The sequence below is a fragment of the Hypanus sabinus genome, chromosome 11 (assembly GCF_030144855.1).
Source record: "Hypanus sabinus isolate sHypSab1 chromosome 11, sHypSab1.hap1, whole genome shotgun sequence".
Lineage (NCBI taxonomy): Eukaryota > Metazoa > Chordata > Chondrichthyes > Myliobatiformes > Dasyatidae > Hypanus > Hypanus sabinus.
The window spans coordinates 90,028,238-90,049,222 of NC_082716.1; the positions used below are offsets into that span (position 1 = coordinate 90,028,238).

Below are 20,985 nucleotides of genomic sequence, written 5' to 3' on the forward strand. Positions count from 1 at the left end.
GTGCCATTCAAGGTGATCAACAACAACAGGTTCACGTACATTCTGGACGTTTTCGCGGTGGACTGACTCAAACCAGCCCATGTGGACTTGGCGCAGCTGGTCGAGGTTTAGGCACCGCGGTGCAGAAGCAGACCTCCCAAACAGAGGCTGATCCAGACTGTGGACATTGGGGGGTGTATCGCTGGTTCTGGGGGTGGGGGGGGGTTATGTGGCGACCCACTTTCTGCGCAGGCGAACCGGCTCACAAATAGCCAGGGCGCGGGGGGAGACTTTGGTAATGCACCTCTGATGTCATTTCCGCCTGGAGAGGGCAGGCGCTAGGGATTAAATGCAAGCACCGCGAAGTTTGAATAAACTAGTCCCAAACGACTTACCAACTGTGTGTCATTATTTCAGCGCTGTGTGTAGCACATCACTACGGTATTTGAATAAACTTTGATATAAATTTTCTTTGATTTTTGACTTTGACCAGTGAAACTGAACTGTGTTAAATCTCCCATTAAAACATAAAAATTAGAATGAAGATTAGGCTATGCAGCTCTTTCTGCCTGTTCCTCCGACAAAATTATGGCTGTTCTTCTACTGTAGAATCACTTTCCAGCAAAATCCTCATAAGACTTAGTTCCCTGATGTGCAGAATCTATCAAACTTTGTTTTGATTGAATTCTATATGTGAGCTTCCACAACCTCCAGGATGAAGAATTCCAAACGTTCTCAATCTTCTAATGGATGGAGCTTCTTTTCATGTCAACTCCATCTTTCCTACCCTTTATTTTTGAACCGTGCTCTGTAGTCCGGTATCTTCAGTCAGAGGAAACATGTTTTCTGTATCTAACATGTCAAATCTTTTAAAAAATATTTTAATCAGATCTATTCTAAACTGTAAAAAAAAGTCTGTCTTCCCAGTCCTAGAACCAACCTAGTAGACCTTCATTGCACTCCCTCTCTGCCAGTTAATACTTACTCAATTAAGATCAAAACTGTAGCAAAGGTCTATCCCATTACAACAATAAATTCCTTTCTCTTAATAAAGACCAACATACCACTTGCCTTCAGTGAATTTTATGTATATAAGAGCATTTATGTTCTGGTAATAAAGACTTCAATGAAAAAAGACTCCATTTGCCTTCAGTGAATTGTGTACATAAGCATTTATGTTGCTTTAAAAGTCGGTCATTTTTTTGTTCACTCTATAATATGCTGCTTTTCTGTGGGTGACTTCACAATTCATTCATAACTGCTCTTAGTCTTTATCAACAATATAGTCAAAGGGAGCAAATGCAGTATTTCCAAATTTACTGATACAAAAACTAAGTGGAATGATAAGGATACAAAGAGGCTGGAGAAATGGGCTACACTATGCTGAATGGAACACATCCGCAAAAATATGGTAAATACAGGAAATACAGAAAATACAGGAATGGTAAATACTTTTTAAGTAATGAGTGATTGGGAAATGTTGATAGTCAAAAGGAAATGTGCATACGCCACTGAAAGTTAACATGATGTAGCAGAATCGAACTCGGGAACCTCCATACTCAAGCCCAGCTCTGATCTCACTGTGCCACCAGCCTACCTTTTTTCACAAGGTAACCAGTGCGTGCAAGATATTAAAGTGGAAAAGCCTTGCACAGAAACGATCCCACTCTCTCGTCCTCAGAAATCAGGATCCAGTGGCACAAAGAATCGTTATGTCTGACAACTTCCTTGGCTGCACTGGATGGCCACGTCTTCTTAAGTGCTCTACACATTCCACAATGCACTGCTGCAACACCTTCTCAGCCGTTGAACCCCCGGGGTTTCTTCCGCCTGATTCACCGAAGCAGTCTTCGCATGCTGGGATGAGCATACTTGCTATAGAAGTGCACTAAAGACTCATCAAGCTGGTTTCTGGTTAAGGAGAGACTTCATATTTTTATACATTGTGCTGAGCTCAGAGAAATCTCATTCCTTCACTAACATCTCTCTGTGACATATTTTCTCCCCATCTCAATCACATCCATTCCCATCAACTCCCCTCGCTCCCACCCTCCCCAGATTCTACCAACCATTACTACCGTGCAATTTATAATAGCCAATCAGCCTACTGTCCTGAGGAAACCAGAGCACTTGAGGGAAATCTGAACAGTCACAGGTATAATATGCACACTACACTAGATGTCAGAAGTTAACACATTCTCAGGGAATGAACCAGCGGACCTTCTAACCATGCTGCTGTATTGAGTCAGTTACACTTGGATTTTCCATCATTTAGCAAAATTAGAGATGTTCAAACTTCAAAATAAATTTATTATCGAAGTACATGTATGTCACCATATACAAACCTAGGACTAATGTTCTTGTAGGCATACTCAATAAATTAAATAACCATAATAGAATCAAAGAAAGACCGCACCCAACAGGGCAACCAGTGTGCAAAAGGCAACCGTGCAAATAATAAAGAAAAATAATAATGATAATTAATAAATAAGCACTAAATATCGGGAATATGAGATGAAGAGCCCACATCGTGGGGAACAGTTCAGCAAGTAAAGCTATCCCATCTGGTTCAAAAGCGTAATGATTGAGGGGTAATAACTATTCCTGAACCTGGTGGTGTGGGTTCTGAGGCTCCTGTACCTTCTCTTTGTGATGGCAACGTTGCCCCCAACTTTCGGTCAGTATCTGACATTCAACTAATATCAAGAACTTGCTTAAAACACGTGGTTTTTCTAGAGTCTAGCATAAACTGCCAGCAAGTCGTTAGGACGAGAAGTCATTAAATGCATGGGTTCATTACTACGACGAGAGCCTCACCTGGGCTAAACGCGGCGCGGCGGTGAACAGCCTGGGCCTCACAGGGAGCAAATGCGGGACGGCTGTGGGCGTCCTTACCCTCCCCGGTACAAGCTGTCCTCAAGCTAACAGGACAACCCGGGACACGACCTACTGCAGTCCTCATTATCTCCCACACCAGGAGCCCACTTCGACGGTACATTTTGCCCTCACTTCGCAACCTGTAACTCGGAACAACCTTTGCCCCTTCACCAGTTCCTCTGACCTCTTTTCCCCGCCCCTGGCAACAGGCATGATTAATAGAATCGATCTAAAGCTGTATTTTTGTCGTGTAATCGGCCGCCGATTGCTTTAGTCTGTTGGCAGGCAGCGCAGTGCAGGACGGGAAGCAGGTTTAAACTGATTTAGCCCGGGTCGGGAGCTGTCGGCCGATGTTGTGGCTGTGGGGAAAGGCCTGAGCTAGGTGGTGGTGGCGGCGGCGGCGGCGGCGGCCTTGGCCGTATCCCAACTGCTCTGGTGGCATTTTCAAGTCGAATTGCATTGTCGAAACGCTGATCTTCTTCATTCGTAGGCCTAGTGGACGGTGAGCTTTGTCTCCACCCTAAGCCCGATTAAGATGAGGGACTTCTGTTGAACTGGCCAAAGCGAAACCGAAGACAACACTCTTCTATCCCTCTCTCGATGGGAACTCTGAGGGTTCGAGGGTTCTGAGGGATCGTAACTTCTCCCCGAGGTAAAAGCAGAAAGCACCATAGATGCGCAAAAGTTAGCATCACTAAAAGAGGAACAGTTTGTACTTTGAGTCCGAGGCCCCTTTTCTGCCTGCCTCTTCAACTCCTGACCTGCTGTTTATCTCAAACGCTTTAAGATTTCCCACATCTCAAAATCAGTTATATAAGCTAGATCTCTAACTCAAACATCGACAATCGATTTCCTCCCGCAGATGATGTTCGAACTACTGAGTTCCCCCCAGCAAATTGTTGACAAAAAAATCCCGTTTCGAATTAACTAGGCAATGTTAAATTCTCTCCTTGCCTCATTTCACTCTCCCTTGATGAATGCTATCATTTCTGTTAAAGGCAATCCAACAGTACTTTTGAAGAATACTTTGTGCTTAAGCAAGTTGTAATGGTAAATGGAATCGAATTGTCCAAGGTGTCTAGGAATGGAAGAGTTAATTCCTGTTTTTTGATTGTCTCTCGAATTTGGTTATTTTTGTAAAAGGCTCTGTTTTGAGCAGCGGCCAATCAGAGATCTGGAACCTGAGAAGATGTAGCTCTATTGAGGTTCGGCAATTGAGTAAAAAGGGTAGTGACTCGCAGCAGTTTGGTGTTCTGAACAGCGGTCAATTTGAGATTGATTGGCAGGAACAAATTAAGATAGGGGCAAGCAGAGCAGCTTTGTTAGGGTGGGTATTTTAAACTTTAGCTCTTTGAGACCAGTGTGGAGAGGCGAGTGATAGAAGGTGAAAAACCTGTAGATGGATTCTATATACACACACACACACAGTTTTATTGTTTTCATTGTTTATATTTGCATAGGTAGAACAGTAGGGATGCCAGGCAGGACAGTTGAATGGGATGTAGGAAGGCTGGGAGACCTCCAATATCTTTAATGACTACACCTGCATGAAGTGTATCTAACTGCTGTGTGATTTATAATAGCCAATCAGCCTACTGTCTTGAAGAAACCAGAACACTTGAGAGAAATCTGAACGGTCACAGGGATAATATTGACACTCTGCATTAAGAAATTGAAGCTGGAAGTAATGAACTCCAGATCATTCTGGTGGCTAAGGGAATGATAGAGCATATAGAGTGATGGTCACAAGAAGGGGAAAGGGGTTAAACAACCAGTACAGAGTACTCCTGTTGTCATCCTGTCCAGAACAGGTACACTACTTTGGGTGGTGTACTCGGTCATGATATACTGCAGAGCTTCTCTAGTAAGGCTTTGTGAGTGGAGCTGAGAAATAAGAAAAGTATGACAACGTTAATGAATTTATATTACAGTCCATGCAAACATTCTGCAAGATTTAGTGGAACAAATTTGCAGAGAGATCGCAGACTGTTGCAAGAAAAATAAGGTGGTTATAGTAGGTGATTTTTAACTTGCCATACATTGACTTGGACTCTCATTCTGTAAAAGGTCTTGGTAGGATAGAGTTTGTCAAATTTGTTCAGAAAATTTTCCTTAATGAGATTAAGAAGTCCGAATGAGAGAGTGTGTGATACTTGATCTGTTAATTGGGAATGAGACTGGGCAGGTGACAGAAATTTGTGTACGGGAATATTTCGCATCTAGTGATCATTTTGCCATTAGTTTCAAAGTAAATATGGAAAAAAGATAGGTCTGGTCAGTGGGTTGGTAATTGGAAAAAGGCCAAATTTGATGGTATCAGAAAGGATCTGACAAGTGTGGATTGGGACAGGTTGTTTTGGCAAAGATGTATTTGGTAAATGGGAAGTCTGCAAAAATGCCTGTCAGAATAAAAGGTAAAGATAGCAGGTTTAGGGAACCTTGGTTTTCAAGTGATATTGAGGTCCTGGTTTAAAAAAAGGTGCATAGCAGGTATGGACAAGTAGGAACAAATGAGATGCTTATGGAGTATAAGAAATGCAAGAGAACACTTAAAGAAATCGGGAGGGCTAAAAGAAGGCATGAGGTTGCCAGAGAGGACAAGGTGAAGGAGAATCCTAAGGGATTCTACAGATACGTTGAAAGGATTGCAAGAGTCTCTGGAAGATCGGTATGGTAATCCATGCGCGGAGCCAAAAGAAATGGGGGATATCATAATTGAATTTTTTTGCATCTGTATTTACTCACGAGATGGACACAGTCTATAGAAGTGAGGCAAAGCAGCATCAACTTCACAGACCCCATACAGGTTACAGAGGAAATGGTGTTTATTGTCTTAATTAGGGTGGATAAATCCCCTGGGAAAACAAGGTGTTCCCTTGGACCCTGTGTGAAGCTGGTGCAGAAATTATTGAGGCCAGGGATACTTGCATCTTTAACGATGGGTGAAGTAGCAGAGGATTGGAGGATAGCTAATTTTGTTCCTCTGTTTATGAATGACTCCAAAAATGAATCAGGAAGTTATAGGCCAGTGAACCTGACATCAGTAAATTATTGAAAGGTGTTCTAAGGGACCAGCTATATGAATATTTGGATAGACATGGACTGATTACTCATCTTTGTGCGTGGTAGGTTGTGTCTAACCAATGTTAGAGTTTTTTTGAGGAAGTTGCCAAGAAAGTTGATGACGGCAAGGCAATGGATGGTGTCTACATGGACTTTAGCAAGGATTTGAGAAGGCCCGTAACGGGAGGATTGGTCAAGAAGATTCAGTCGCTTGGCATTCAAGATGTAATAAATTGGATTAGAGAATGGTTGTAGATGGTTGCTTCTCTGACTGGAGGCCTGTCATTAGTGGAGTGCTTCAGGGATTGGCACTGGGCCCATTGTTGTCTATCATCTATATCAATGTTAACTGGATCAGCAAATTTGCAGATGACACTAAGATTAGGGGTGTAGTGGGCAGTGAGGAAGACGGGTAGATAGGCATAAAGAAAGCTTTTGGCAGATTAACCTTAATAAATCTTAACATTGAGTTCAGGAGATGGGATGTCATGTTTAAGTTGTATAAGATGTTGGTGAAGTCTAATTTGGAATATTGTGTGCAGTTTTGGTGACTTACCTACAGGAAAGATGTAAATAAGGTTGAAAGTACAGAGAAAAGCTACAAGGGTGTTTCCGGGTCTAAAATCTTGTTTCCCTTCCCTACTCAAGTCCTCTGTTTCTGGAGCAGCTTTGGTTCTTCTGCAATGATGGCAATTAAGAGATACTTAGAGATGGCATTTACGAGCACTTGGAAAAGTGTAGTCTGATTTGGGACAGTCAGCATAGCTTTGTGAGATGCAGAATGTGCCTCACGAGCGTGATTGAATACTTTGAGTCGGTGACAAAACAGATTGAAGATAGACCAGTGTATGTGGTGTATATAGATCTTAGTAAGGTATTTGACTAGGTTCCCCAGTATAGACTCATACAGAAAGTCAGGAGAGATCGGATCCAGGGAAAGCTGGCTGCATGGATTTTGTGGCTTGTCCACAGAAGGCAGAGGGTGGTAGTAAATGGAGCGCATATTACCTGGAGATTGATGACCAGTCATATTCCACAGGGATCTGTCTTGGGTCCCTGCTGTTTGTGATTTTTTTTGTAATTTATAGGTGACTTGGATGAGGAACTGGAAAGGTGGGTTAGTAAATTTTCAGATAACTTGAAGATGGTGATGTTACGGATAGTGTATAAGGTTGTCATAGTTTGCAATGGGACATTGATAAGATGCAGAACTGGGCTGAGAAGTGGGAGATGGAGTTCAACTCAGAAAAGTGTGAAGCAATGCACTTTGGAAGGTCAAACTTGAGACAGAGTGCAGGATTTTTTTGCAGTGGGGAGGAACAGAGGGATCTTGGGTTTTATATCCATAGATCCCTCAAAGTTGTCATGGAAGTTGATAGGGCTGTTAAGAAAGCGTATGGTGTGTTGGTCTTCATTAGTCAGGGGATTAAGTTCAAGAGCTGCGAGGTAATGTTGCAGCTCTGTAAAATTCAGGTTATACCACACCGAGGATTGTGCTTAATTTCAATAGCTTTATTGGAAGGATGTGGAAGTTTTAGAAAAGATGCTGAGGAGATTTATCACAACGTTGCCTTGTGAGAAAAGGTTAAGTGAGTTTGGGTTTTTCTCTGTGGAGCAAAGGAGGATGAGGGGTGAACATGATATCTAACTTCTATAGATGTGTAGTGGAGACTATATTGACTGACTGCATCACAGCTTGGGTCTGGAGACACCAATGCCTTTGAGTGAAAAATCCTACAAAAAGTAGTGAATACAGCTCAGTCCATCATGGGTAAAGCCCTCTCCACCATTGAGCATATCTACATGAATCACCTTCACAGGAAAGCAGCATCCATCATCAGGGACCCCCCATCACCACCCAGCTCCATCAGGAAAAAAGTAGGAGAGCCCCAGAACTCTCACCACCAGGTTCAGGAGTACTGTCCCTCAACCATCAGGCTCTTGAACCAAAGGGGATAACTTCACTCAACTTCACTTGCCCCATCATTGAAATGTACCCATAATCTAGGGACTCACTTTCAAGGACTCTTCATCTCATGTTTTAAATATTTATTGCTTGTTTATTATTATTTCTTTCTTTTTATATTTGTACAGCTTAAATGCCCACATTTTCTTTCTTTTATTATTATGTCCACAAGAAAATTAATTTCATTTTTGTATATGGTGATATATACTTTGACAATAAATTTACTTTGAACTTTGACAAGAAGTGTACAAGATAAGAGGCGATAGATAGTGAACAACCAGAGACTTTCCCAGGGTGGAAATGGCTAATGCAAGGCGGCATAATTTTAAGGTGTTTTAGTAGGGCTTATTTTTTACACACAGTGGTGGGTGCATAGAATTCTCTGCTGAGGATGGTGGTAACAGCAGATACATTAGGGACATTTAATGGACTCTTAGATAGGCATCACAAGAAAAACGGAAGGCTATGCAAGAGGGATGCATTAGATTGATGTTGGAGTGGGTTAAAAGATCAGCACATCATGGGTGGAGGGTCTGTACTGTGTTATACTATTCTATGGAAGATAAACAGCAAGCTTCTATGAATAAATGAAGCAGTTGAAAGAAGCGTCTGTATTTGATATTGATGGATTTGTGCAGTATGGAAACAGGCCCTTCACCTTAACTCATTCACACTGACCAAGATGCCTCTTTACTCTAAATCCCGCTTCATCTGGCCCACAAACCTTGTACCTATCCAACAGGAAGGGTTGGAACAGTTTACAGTTTTGTAAATATTGATGTATTTATTTTTGAGCTTTATTTTGAAATTGGAAGTATAGTTGGCCCTCCTTATCCACGGGTTCCGCATGCGCGGATTCAACCAACCGCGGATCGGAAAAACCCAGAAATTGAGCATTGTTTGCCTTGCGACTCATTCGTTTGCTATTGTGTTGTGAGTGAGAGGAAGGAGTTTAAGGCTAGTAAGGGATGGCTGGCTAGCTATGTAAAGCGCTACAGCCTCAAGAACTTAAAGATCACGGGAGAATCGGGATTGGCTGATGCCGAGGCAGCATCAGCGTTCCCAGAAGAGCTATGATGGTTGCATCTGTACTGAACATGTACAGACTTTTTTCTTGTCATTATTCCCTAAACAATACAGTGTAACAACTATTTACATAGCATTTACATTGTATTAGGTCTTATAAGTAATCTAGAGATGATTTAAAGTATATGGGAGGATGTGTGTAGGTTAAGTGCAAATACTACGCCATTTTATATAAGGGACTTGAGCATCCACATTTTTTGGTATCCACGAGAGTTCCCGGAACCAATCCCCCGCGCATAAGGAGGGCCGACTGTAGATTCAAATCTATCATCCAGGATCTCCCCATCTGAGCCATGCTGCCTTCTCATTTCTGGGTGTACAGGAGCCTGATGACCCACACCTAGGTGTTCAATAATAGTTTCTTCCCACTGTGTGGTCCTTGGAAAACCCCTAAATTCTACATCAAACTGTATTTTCCTCTACTTGCACTAATGTCATTTTTTTTGTTGTGTCATTTTCTTGTGCTGTGTCGGTTGTGTATAATTGGTTAATTTAAGTTTATGTAATTTTTGCTTGTAATGTGCTGCTGCTGCATAAAGCAAACTTTCATGCTGCTTACACCCATGATAGTACATTTAAGCTTGAATTTAAAAACAGAAATGCTGGCGATGTTCTGCAGATCAGGTACATCTTTGGAAAACAAAATGATTAGTGTTTTGGTCAAAGACCTATTGAGTATTCCTGAAATTTTCTGTTTTGTTTTAGATTTCCAGTATCTGTGCTTTTTAAAATCTCATTGCATGTCAAATCTCATTGTATTCTGAACAGATATTGCAGTTATACCCACTACCCATTAATAATGTGGGGAAAAACACAGAGCTGGACTTGGGAACAGACAAATGTTATGAATTGTTTGGAGCAATGCAGTTGTACTTTCCGTCACTGGCTTTATTTTTATTGCTACAAAATAATTAATTTTTTTTATTTGCTTATCCCCCTATTCAGGTTTGACACAGAGCACTTGACACCTTTCAAGGCTGGAATGGCGCACATGGGTGTGTGTTTTCCCCAAACAGATTCTCCTCCAGTAGTTCTGAGGACGGTACACAAGCATACACCATTTCGTCAGACCCCAGCTAGACGGAGGATTTCGAGACCAGACTGCCCAGTAGTGAGTAGAATAATATTGATTTTTCATTGCAAGTAGAACATTTGCTTGTTTATTCTTTTTTTTTGGGGGGGGGGTGGTTCAAGAGAAAGAAAAGGAAACTTATTTTTGTTCCACATCAAATTATTCTGTTGAGACTGATTTCAAGCTCCCTTTTAAAATGTATATTATTTTTTAAAAGACTTTTAAATAAAAAGAGAAGCAAAGTTGTGCATAAATCTTCAAATCAATCTCAAGAGGTAACCTAAGCATCCTGTTCAGTTTTGGACATTGACCTCTGAGGAAAATAGAAATGCCAGAAGGAGGTTGAGTTCAAATCAAAGTAATTTTACAGCTTTATAAAACTCTGGTTAGCTTGCATCTGAAATATTGAATTTAATTCTGGTCATCCCATTACAGGGAGGATGTGGAGGCATTCAGAAGATGCTGCCAGGATTAGATGACAAATGTAGTTAGATTGACTGTTTTCCCTGGGGTGGGAATGGCTGGGGGGTGGGAATGGCTGGGGGGTGGGGGGAGTGAATCTGATGGAGGTCTATAACATGATAAGAGTCTATTTATACACACTTCTCTCTTCACTAGTATTGGCTCGTAGACTTTATTTCCAACCATTCCCTTGTTCCCTCAAAGTGGACTCTGTTTCTTTTAATTTTTTTCAGGCTCCTTAACCTTTGCTCATCTTCATCTTTGCTTTACTGCACACTGGTATTCTAGAAAATAACCAGTGCAGACTAATTTTGGTTCTGTTCCATGTTTTGACATTACTTGGATTAATTCAAATGATATTTTCTTAAATGATTGGCCTAGTTGAATTTGGTAGTCAACAAGAATATTAAAAAATTGTATGTTTTCAGGTTATAGCATGAATTGGTTTTTAACTAGCTATTCATCTATTCTGTAAAAGTAACTATTCATTTAGAATGTAAAAAAAATCAAAGAAATTAGAAAAGCTAAAAGAAGATATGAGGTTGCTTTGGCAAGGAAGGTGAAAATAAATCCAAAGGTTTCTACAGTTATATTAATAGCAAAAGGATAGAGAGGGATAAAATTGGTCCCTTGGAGAATCAGAGTGGACAGCTATGTGTGGAGCTAAAAGAGATGTGGGAGATTTTCTACAATTTCTTTTCTTCGGTATTCACTAAGGAGAAGGATATTGAATTGTGTAAGGTAAGGGAAACAAGTAGGGTAGTTATGGAAACTATGATGATTAAAGAAGAGGAAGTACTGGTGCTTTTAAAGAATATGAAAGTGGATAAGTCTCCAGGTCCTGACAGGATATTCCCAAGGACCTTGAGAGAAGTTAGTGTAGAAATATCAGGGGAATCTGTTATCTACCTGGGACGGTACATGAGGTACTGGGAATCTGTGTGTACTGGGAATCTGACAGAAATATTTCAAATGTCATTAGAAACGGGGATGGTGCTGGAGGATTGCTCATGTGGTTTCATTGTTTAAAAAGGGTTCTAAGAGTAAACCTAGCAATTATCAGTCTGTAAGTTTGATGTCATTGGTGGGCAAATTAATGGAAAGTATTCTTAGAGATGGTTTATATAATTATCTGGATAGACAGGGTTGAATTAGGAACAGTCAACATGGATTTGTGCGTGGAAGGTCATGTTTGACAAATTGTATTGAAATTTTTGAAGAGGTTACTAGGAAAGTTGACGAGGGTAAAGCAGTGGATGTTGTCTATATGGACTTCAGTAAGGCCTTTGACGAGGTTCCACACAGAAGGTTAGTTAGGAAGGTTCAATCGTTAGGTACTAATATTGAAGTAGTAATGTGGATTCAACAGTGGCTGGATGGGAGATGCCAGAGAGTAGTGGTGGATAATTGTTTGTCAGGTTGGAGGCCGGTGACTAGTGGTGTGCCTCAGGGATCTGTACTGGGTCCAATGTTGTTTGTCATATACATTAATGATCTGGATGATGGAGTGGTAAATTGGATTAGTAAGTATACAGATGATACTAAGATAGGTGGCGTTGTGGATAATGAAGTAGGTTTTCAAAGCTTGCAGAGAGATTTAGGCCAGTTAGAAGAGTGGGCTGAAAGATGGCAGATGGAGTTTAATGCTGATAAGTGTGAGATGCTACATTTTGGTAGGACTAATCAAAATAGTCCATACATGGTAAATGGTAAGGCATTGAGGAATGCAGTAGAACAGAGTGATCTAGGAATGATGGTTCATAGTTCCCTGAAGGTGGAATCTCATGTGGATAGGGTGGTGAAGAAAGCTTTTGGTATCCTGGCCTTTATAAATCAGCTTTTGAGTATAGGAGTTGGGATGTAATGTTAAAATTGTACAAGGCATTGATGAGGTCAAATTTGGAGTATTGTGTACAGTTCTGGTCACCGAATTATAGGAAAGATGTCAACAAATTAGAGAGAGTACAGAGGAGATTTACTAGAATGCTACCTGGGTTTCAGCACCTCAGTTACAGGGGAAAGTTGAACAAGTTAGGTCTTTATTCTTTGGAGCATAGAAGGTTGAGTGGGGACTTGATAGAGGTATTTAAAATATGAGGGGGATAGATCAAGTTGACGTGGATAGGCTTTTTCCATTGAGAGTAGGGGAGATTCAAACTAGAGGACATGAGTTGAGAGGTAGGGGGAAAAGTTTAGGGGTAACGTGAGGGGGAACGTGAGTTGTGTGGAACCAGCTTCCAGTAGAAGTGGTAGAGGCAGGTTTGGTTTTGTCATTTAAAAAAAATAAAAAAAATTGGATAGCTATATGGACAGGAAAGGAATGGAGGGTTATGGGCTGAGTGCAGGTAGATGGGGCTAGGTGAGAGTAAGCGTTCGGCACAGACTAGAAGGGCCAAGATGGCCTGTTTCTGTGCTGTAATTGTTATATAGTGATAAGTTATATTTACTCAAGGCTTTAGAATTGTGTTTGGAGTCATTCTGTTTGCATCAAAACAATGTATTTCTGAACTCCCTATAGGGCATAAAAGGTTTCTGATTCCTTAAATGACTCCACATCACTGTCTGTTAAAGCATTCACTGTTGTAACTGTAAAGTCTTATCTTGAGGTTGGTGATAGATATAGTATTATTTCAGGTATTTGTGTGGATAGTAGATAAAACTTTTGCCTTATTGATTTTTTTTTCCCAGGAAAATCCAGAGCAGATTGCACTGTTATTACAGAAACAATGGCATCTATATCATCTGACACCCCTGTATAGATTCTCTTACACCATGCTGAAGAAATACTCAAATGAGTTGTCTGTGTTCATCGCTTCAGAGAAGAAAAAAGGAATGGCAGTTGAAGTGGGAATTGAGCTTGCAAGCAAAGCTAAATTCTCCATGCTTGCTGGTCTCCGAGCTACTGAAAGTGATCCCGAGGCAGTCTTCATACAGGTTAGGTTGTGAACCACTTTTCAGCAGCAAAACAGCTCTTCTGAGTTAGGCTAACTTAAAAGTTGAGGTTTTTTTTTGCTTATTCTTATAAAATGTGGCTGAATCAAGCTGCTTCTATTTTTCATGATTTCAGGAAAAAAAAAATCATTATGCCTAGATTCTTCTAATGGCCAATTATCAAATTGTTTTATCATTAACTTTGAAATCTTCAAGGGAGGTTTATCTTATGATTCAAATTGCATGTCCTGCACCTCATACAAATAGTTCATTGGATTTATAAAATTATTGGCATAATAAGGTGTGATCTCATTAAGGATGTCCAAATTATTATGACAGTTTTGGTCCAATTAACTGTATATGTTTCCAGATAAGTCTGTCTTAAACTTGGGCTGTGATTTTTAACCTGTACTCCATTCTGCCACTGGACTCCAATTGCAGAGCTTGATCTGATATTTTCTTTTATATTGCCAGCTAGTTCTCATGTAGAATCAGAAAGGGAACTCTGGGTTTGAAGAATAAACATAACATTGTTTACTGTTTTTGGAAAAGCCATCTTTCTTTGCTTAGTTGGGATATAACATTGAACAGTACAGCACAGTATATACCCTTCAGTCTATGATGTTTTGTTAACCCTTTAACCTACTCCAAGATCAATATAACCCTTCCCTCCCATTTTGTCCATTTTTCTTTCATTCATATGCTTATTTAAGTCTCTTAAATGTCCCGTATGTGTCTGCCTCTGTTTCCACCCACGGCAGTGCGTTCCATGCACCTACAAATCTCTAAAACAAAAACGCCTGTCTCTGACATCACTTCCCCCTCCATACTCCTGAGACTTTTTATTAGCCATATCTGCAATGGGTAAAAATCTCTGGCTATCCATTCAATCTGTGCCTCTTATCATCTTGTACATCTCTATCAATTTAACTCATTTTCCTTCTCTCCAAAGGGAAAAGCCTTCTATCAGTCTACCTATCCTCATGGTTTCTAATCCAGGCACCATCAATCCCTGCTCAAAGTCACTTTGATCACATTCTGATGGTTGATGTGAACAACAACTGCATCTCTTGACCATGTCTGCATTCTTTTATGTATTGAGTTGCTGCCACATGATTGGCTGTTCTATATTTGAACTGGTGAGCAGGTGGTGCCTAATAAAGTAGCCACTGAATGCATGTACCACATATCTTGTCAACCATGGTCCTTTCACCCTACCATTATTTCCCTGCCTCAACAGGACAAATCTATCCAGTTGCCCCCTAAACAACCTCCACATTTTGGTTGTTCATTTTCCTGAGTACACAAATTCCCAATTTATACTTCCAAATTCGTATCCAATAGCATCATAATTTCCCCCCCACCCCCAATTAAATACTTTCTCATACAGTCTGCTCCTATTCTTGTTCAAGGTTATGATAAAGGTCAGGGACTTTTGGTCACTCTTGATGGGTACAAATTTTAGACAGATCGATCACCTGACCAGATTCTTTTCTGTACACACTTAATCAATTCTGGCCCATCTAACTCTTTTACACTAAGAATAATGGGGAAGTTGAAGTCATCCATAACAACGACCCTGTTATTTTTGCATCTTTCCAAAATCTGTTTCCCAGTCTCCTCAGTGTCCCCTGCTATGGGAGTGGGGTGTCTATAGAATACTCCCTATAGAATGATTGCTTCTTTTCTGCAGCTGTGAGACACTCCATGATTAATAATGTCACTTCCTTACCTCCAACCCTGTGTCTTTTGAAACATCTAAATCCTGGTACATCAAGCAGCTATTCCTGCCCTTATGATGACCAAGTTTCTAATGGCCCAAATGTCCTTGTTCATGATGTTTCTTGCATTAAAATGGACACATTTCAACCCATCCAACTGACTGCCATTATGTCCTATCTATTGCCTATCCTTCCTCAGTCTCTACACACTGCATCAACCCAGTGTCCATAAGACATAGCAGCAGAATTAGGCCTTTCAGCCCTTTGAAATCATTGCTAATCCCAGATCCCACTTAACCACATACACCTACCTTCTCGCCATATCCTTTGGCCAGGAAACTGCCGACTTCCACCTCAAATATACCCACTGCGTGGCCTCCACTGTAGTCTGTGACAGAGCATTCCACAGATTCACTATTCTCTGTCCTACAAGGTTGCCCCTAGTTTTGAGGTGTGCTTTTTAGTTCTGGATACCCCCACCACGGGAAACATCCTTCCCCCATCCACCCTATGTAATCCTTTCAACATTTGGTAGGTTTCAATGAAATCCCCACCAATTTTTCTAAATTCCAGTGGGTACAGGCCCAAAGCTGCCAGATGCTCATGTTAACCCCTTCATTCCCAGAATTGTCCTTCTGAACCTCCTCTGGCACCTCTCCGATGACAACACATCCTTTCTGAGATATGGGGCCCAAAACTTTTGACAATACTCTGTGGCCGGACTATTCCCAGGTCCATGACTTTGATTTCCATTCCACTGCCAAACTAATTTAAATCCTCCCCAACAGCTCTAGCAAACCTGTCTGCAATCATATTGGTTCCCCTCAGGTTCTCCACCTCTTTGTACAGGTTATAGTTTCCCTTGAAAAGATCCCAATGATCCAGAATTTGAAACCTTTCCCTCTACTACAGTTCATCAGCCAGACATTCATCATTCTATTATTATTATCCCCACTGGATAGGATAAAACTGTTGGCTTCTGCATCCCTAGAGATAACAAGGCTCCACTTCTCTTTAGAAGAATTTAGTTACATATTGTTCAAGTATTGTGTATTTCTGTACATATGGAATGACCACTGACCAAATTATTTTAGAATGAGTCTTGTATGGAATTTTGTAGGAGGATGGACAAAGGGAAAAAATTAATACCTGAACTTGAGTGTTTTTCTGCTTCCTGACAGATAACATCAAAGACTCCAGTCCAACAATCATCTGATGAGAAAGTGGTCTGGTCTGGGTGGCTATGCTGTGTTGATGGAGACCTGGGCTTCTTGGCATCTCTCCCTGTGGAATTCACCTGTTTGCCCTTGCTTTTTGCCAATGGCCCTGAAACAGTAACAGCTATTGTTGGGGAATGGTTGCAGAAAACATTTGACTGTTACATCAGTGCGTTCCCCATCAGTTCTGAGAACTTGACCTGGATGGCTGCCATGTGGGCCAATTGTTTTTCTGACTGTATCCATCGTGTAATGGAACTAGAATGGTCTGTACCCCCTGTCCAATTGACCATTTCACTGAGTATTCACCCAGAGGATGCTAAGGCATTGTGGGAAAGTATCCATGGAGATGAGGATGAAATCACCATAGAAGAAGTGGATTTATTCATGAGCAGCCTTCATTCACATTTCTACAGGCATTTTGGGGTGCGGCTTGCAGCTACACGCCTAGTAAAGGTAACAACAGGTGTAGCATCTGCTCACTGTGATGGAAAATTAAAGGTGAGGAACAGTTAACACTTTGATTTTAAAATGTAACTTGTACAGCATTAACTACAGTATATTGAGAAGAATCTTGTGTATGTATAATCTGGATTTGAGGAGATAGTGGGGATGGGGAAGGGAAAGTGAATTGAAAGGTTCTCTTAATTTACATGAAATCATAGTTATTCTGTTTTCAGTAGTGTACAGCTCTAGGAGCTGAAAGAATCTGGAGACTGCATTCAGATAAATTTCTGCACTATGTTCTGACTGGGGAATATCTATAGATTTTGCAGCTATTGGTTTCTGATCCAGGAGTGGAAAGTTAGCATTGTAGAAATGTTTTTCATGTTGCCATTGCTGCAAAATAGGAATACTGCATAAATACTGACTTCTAGTCATGTACGAGCTATCCATTCATCTCTGCTAGCTTGGTTATGTATTTATGCTTATTGGCCTACTTGATAAAGAGGGAAAATTTACTCAAGTTGCTTAATGACCAATTCTTGGTTGACAACACCATGAAATGGTATACAACTTTTATACTGGGTAATGTTGGGATCAATGCTATTTTAATACATCAATGAAAGTTTGTTTGCTGCTTGAGAAAATTCATGGCTTCCTAAGGCCATATTTAAAACTTAATTATATTCTTTTTTTTTATTATAAACCCTTATAATTTATGTAACATCTCTTTAGGATCTCTGCTAACAATTTTAACTAGGATATATAATGATTACTATTCTTAGATAAATTGTGTTTCTGTACTATAGAAAGCAAGTGGGTTCTCTACTAAGCACCACTTCTAGGGTTTCTACTATTTTGTCAGCAGCAGTAGTTGTAAAAATGCAACCTTAATATAAGTTTGTATAGTGGAGATGTCTGCCCCTTTGAAACACAGAAAACATACAGCACAATACAGGCCCTTCGGCCCACAAAGCTGTGGCGAACATGTCCCTACCTTAGAACTACCTAGGCTTTACCCATAGCCCTCTATTTTTCTATGCTCCATGTAGCCATCCAGGAGTCTCTTAAAAGACCCTATCATTTCAGCCTCCACTACTGCCGCCAGCAGCCCATTCCACATACTCGCCACTCTCTGCGTTTTTAAAAAAACAACACCCCTGACATCTCCTCTGTACCTACTTCCAAGCACGCTAAAACAATACCCTCTGGTGCTAGCCAATTCAGCCCTGGGGAAAAGTCTCTGACTATCCACTATCAATGCCTCTCATTATCTTGTACACCTCTATCAGGTCACCTCTCATCCTCAGTCGCTCCAAGGAGTAAAGGCCAAGTTCACTCAACCCATTCTCATAAGGCATGCTCCCCAATCCAGGCAATATCCTTGTAAATCTCCTCTGCACCCTTTCTATGATTTCCACATCCTTCCTGTAGTGAGGCGACCAGAACTGAGCACAGTACTCCAAGTAGGGTCTGACCAGGGTCCTATGTAGCTGCAATATTACCTCCCGGCTCTTAAACTCAATCCCACGATTGATGAAGGCCAGTGCACCATATGCCTTCTTAACCACAGAGTCAACCTGCATAACAGCTTTGAGCGTCCTATGAATTCGGACCCCAAGATCCCTCTGATCCTCCACACTGCCAAGAGTCTTACCATTAATACTATATTCTGCCATCATATTTGACCTACCAAAATGAACCACCCCACATTTATCTGGGTTGATCTGGCCACTTCTCAGCCCAGTTTTGCATCCTATCAATATCCTGTTGTAACCTCTGACAGTCCTCCACACTATCCACAACACACCCAACCTTTGTGTCATCAGCAAATTTACGAACCCAACCCTTCATCCTCCACTTCTTCATCCTGGTCATTTATATAAATCACAAAGAGAAGGGGTCCCAGAACAGATCCCTGAGGCACACCACTAGACATTGGCCTCCGTGCAGAATATGACCCCTGTACAACCATTCTTTGCCTTCTGTGGGCAAGCCAGCTCTGGATCCACAAGCTATGTACCCTTTGATTCCATGCCTCCTTACTTTCTCAATAAACTTTGCATGGGGTACCTTATCAAATGACTTGCTAAAATCCATGTACACTACATCTACGGCTCTACCTTCATCAATGGGTTAGTCGTATCCTCAAAAAAAATCAATAGGCTTGTAAGGCACAACCTGCCTTTGACAAAGCCATGCTGACTATTCTTAATCATATTCTGCCTCTCCAAATGTTCATAAGTTCTGCCTCTCAGGATCTCGCCATCATCTTACCAACCACTGAAGTGAGATTCACAGGCCTATAGTTTCCTGGGCTATCCCTACTCTCTTTCTTGAATAAGGGAACAACATCCGCAATCCTCCAGAACCTCTCCCGTCCCCATTGATGATGCAAAGATCATTGCCAGAGGCTCAGCAATCTCCTCCCTCGCTTCCCACAGTAACCTGGGGTACATCCCACCTGGTCCCAGTGACTTATCCAACTTGATGCTTTCCAAAAGCCCTTGCACATCCTCTTTCTTAATATCTACGTTCTCAAGCTTTTCAGTCCACTGCAAGTCATCCCTACAATCGCCAAGGTCCTTTTCCGTAGTGAATGCTGAAGTGAAGTCTTCATTAAATACCTCTATTTCCCCCGGTTCCGTACACACTTTTCCAACTTATTGCGCAAGGATCCTAAGAAAGTGTGCATTTATTGAAGCCTTGCATTTGAAAAGGAAGCTGAGAAATGCTGTTCTAATAAAAAATGTACAAAAATATTTTGAACAGCAACAGCAAACTGATTTAAAATGTTGAATATACTCATTAGAACAGCAAGCTTTTGAGAGAGAGAGGGAGAGAATCTTCTACTAAGATCCATGCTGATTAGCCTGCTATACACACAAGTCATTTCCTTAAGCCGAATCAACCATAGTACTTCTGTGCTGCCTGGTTTGACTCTGAATCCAACAGAGAAGGTGCAGAATATAAAGGTGTCACAGGGAGCAGGAGAGAATTAAAATGTTTAAGAACCAAAGGATGTGCATTGTTTATGGATTGAATGGGGTATCTGGAGTAAATTTTTGCTTGCGTACTTTCATAGTTTCACTGTTGAATCTGAAAATTAGGTCATAATAATAATCTGGGTGGGAAAAATAGAATGGTGGAAACAGATTAATCATATTTTAAGAAAGTGTTTGCAAATCTTGGTGTGAGCAATGGAATTACTTGGTTTATCTAGTACTAATTTTTACCCCCTCCAGCTGTTCAACAGCAAGCATATAGACCACGTGCTGCCATTCCTAACTGAGCTGGCTTTTCATCAGATACAGTATCAACCTCGTCTCTGCAGTACTATGGATTAAATTTGACTGGATCATGAACTTGCTCCTCAGCCACAACAGAAGATTGATATTTTTCTTCTGAAAAGAACCAGTTACTGGGCTACGTGACATGACTGACAGGAAGGAGAAAACGGACGAACATATACAGAGCTACCAAAACATTTGACTTGTGTGCTTTTTCCCCTCTAAGAAACCTGTCATTTTTTAAATTCTTGGGCAGAATAAAAAATGCACTCTTTTTACTAGTGGGACCATCTCCTGTTTTGCAATTTGTATTGCACAGAACCTTAACCTGTTTTCACATCTTAATGCTTTCAGAAGTAGTATCTGTTGAGCAAATTTTAAAAACTAATTTTTCATTTGTATGTTATCATGACTGGCAAAAGATATAAAATTATTACAAATATTTTAATGTCAATTTTAAGTTGCTCTATGGGGGGAAACCCAGTTTCAAACACCATGACTATAATGCCATAACTTACTATACATCAAATCTAAAGCTGTAAACATTAATAAAGTATTAGTACCTTAAGTTGATTTATTCTCTCCACAGAAAGCATAATTATAATAAGCAACAACAATTCTTTGAAATCCCTGTATCACTTTAATAAGTAATAGTAGCCTTCGTTGTGTAACCTTTGGATTTATCATTTCTGACCCATTCTTTCAAATGGTCTGTGCTTAACATTACTTCCCCACCTACATATTTACATTCAAAGTATTCAACACAACTGCTACATAAAAATGCTTCAGCTATGCACTGCCTTTCTACTTCACTATCTGGTTTACCATATTACTGGATAGTATAACACGATAAAACTGTTCATGTTAAATAGACAAA

At 40.7% G+C, this 20,985-nt stretch overlaps 2 protein-coding genes across 3 annotated transcripts in view; one reads left to right on the forward strand and one right to left on the reverse strand.

The window, feature by feature from the left end:
• Window positions 1-3,046, reverse strand: part of dars2 (aspartyl-tRNA synthetase 2, mitochondrial) — a 91,709-nt gene extending 88,663 nt beyond the window's left edge. For both annotated transcript variants that reach the window (XM_059984881.1, XM_059984882.1), the window contains exon 1: window positions 2,797-3,046. In XM_059984881.1, coding sequence (XP_059840864.1) covers window positions 2,797-2,977 — 181 coding nt within the window. In that variant the 5' untranslated portion in view covers window positions 2,978-3,046. The remainder of the gene's footprint in view (window positions 1-2,796) is intronic.
• Window positions 3,047-3,156: 110 nt separating this feature from the next.
• On the forward strand, window positions 3,157-20,906 carry cenpl (centromere protein L). The gene is made up of 5 exons (XM_059984889.1): window positions 3,157-3,508; window positions 9,917-10,082; window positions 13,194-13,439; window positions 16,339-16,875; window positions 20,064-20,906. The coding sequence occupies exons 2-5, from the start codon at window positions 9,954-9,956 to the stop codon at window positions 20,163-20,165; spliced, it is 1,014 nt and encodes a 337-aa protein (XP_059840872.1). The 5' UTR covers window positions 3,157-3,508; window positions 9,917-9,953; the 3' UTR covers window positions 20,166-20,906.
• The last annotated feature ends 79 nt before the right edge of the window (window positions 20,907-20,985 follow it).

What these genes read in the sequence shown, in the direction of transcription:
- cenpl (XM_059984889.1), top strand. Translation starts at nt 9,954, where the DNA reads ATGGCGCACATGGGTGTGTGTTTTCCCCAAACAGATTCTCCTCCAGTA. An exon ending in CCGAGGCAGTCTTCATACAG is followed by an intron (nt 13,440 to 16,338) that starts GTTAGGTTGTGA and finishes GCTTCCTGACAG; the next exon opens with ATAACATCAAAGACTCCAGT. An exon ending in ACTGTGATGGAAAATTAAAG is followed by an intron (nt 16,876 to 20,063) that starts GTGAGGAACAGT and finishes TACCCCCTCCAG; the next exon opens with CTGTTCAACAGCAAGCATAT.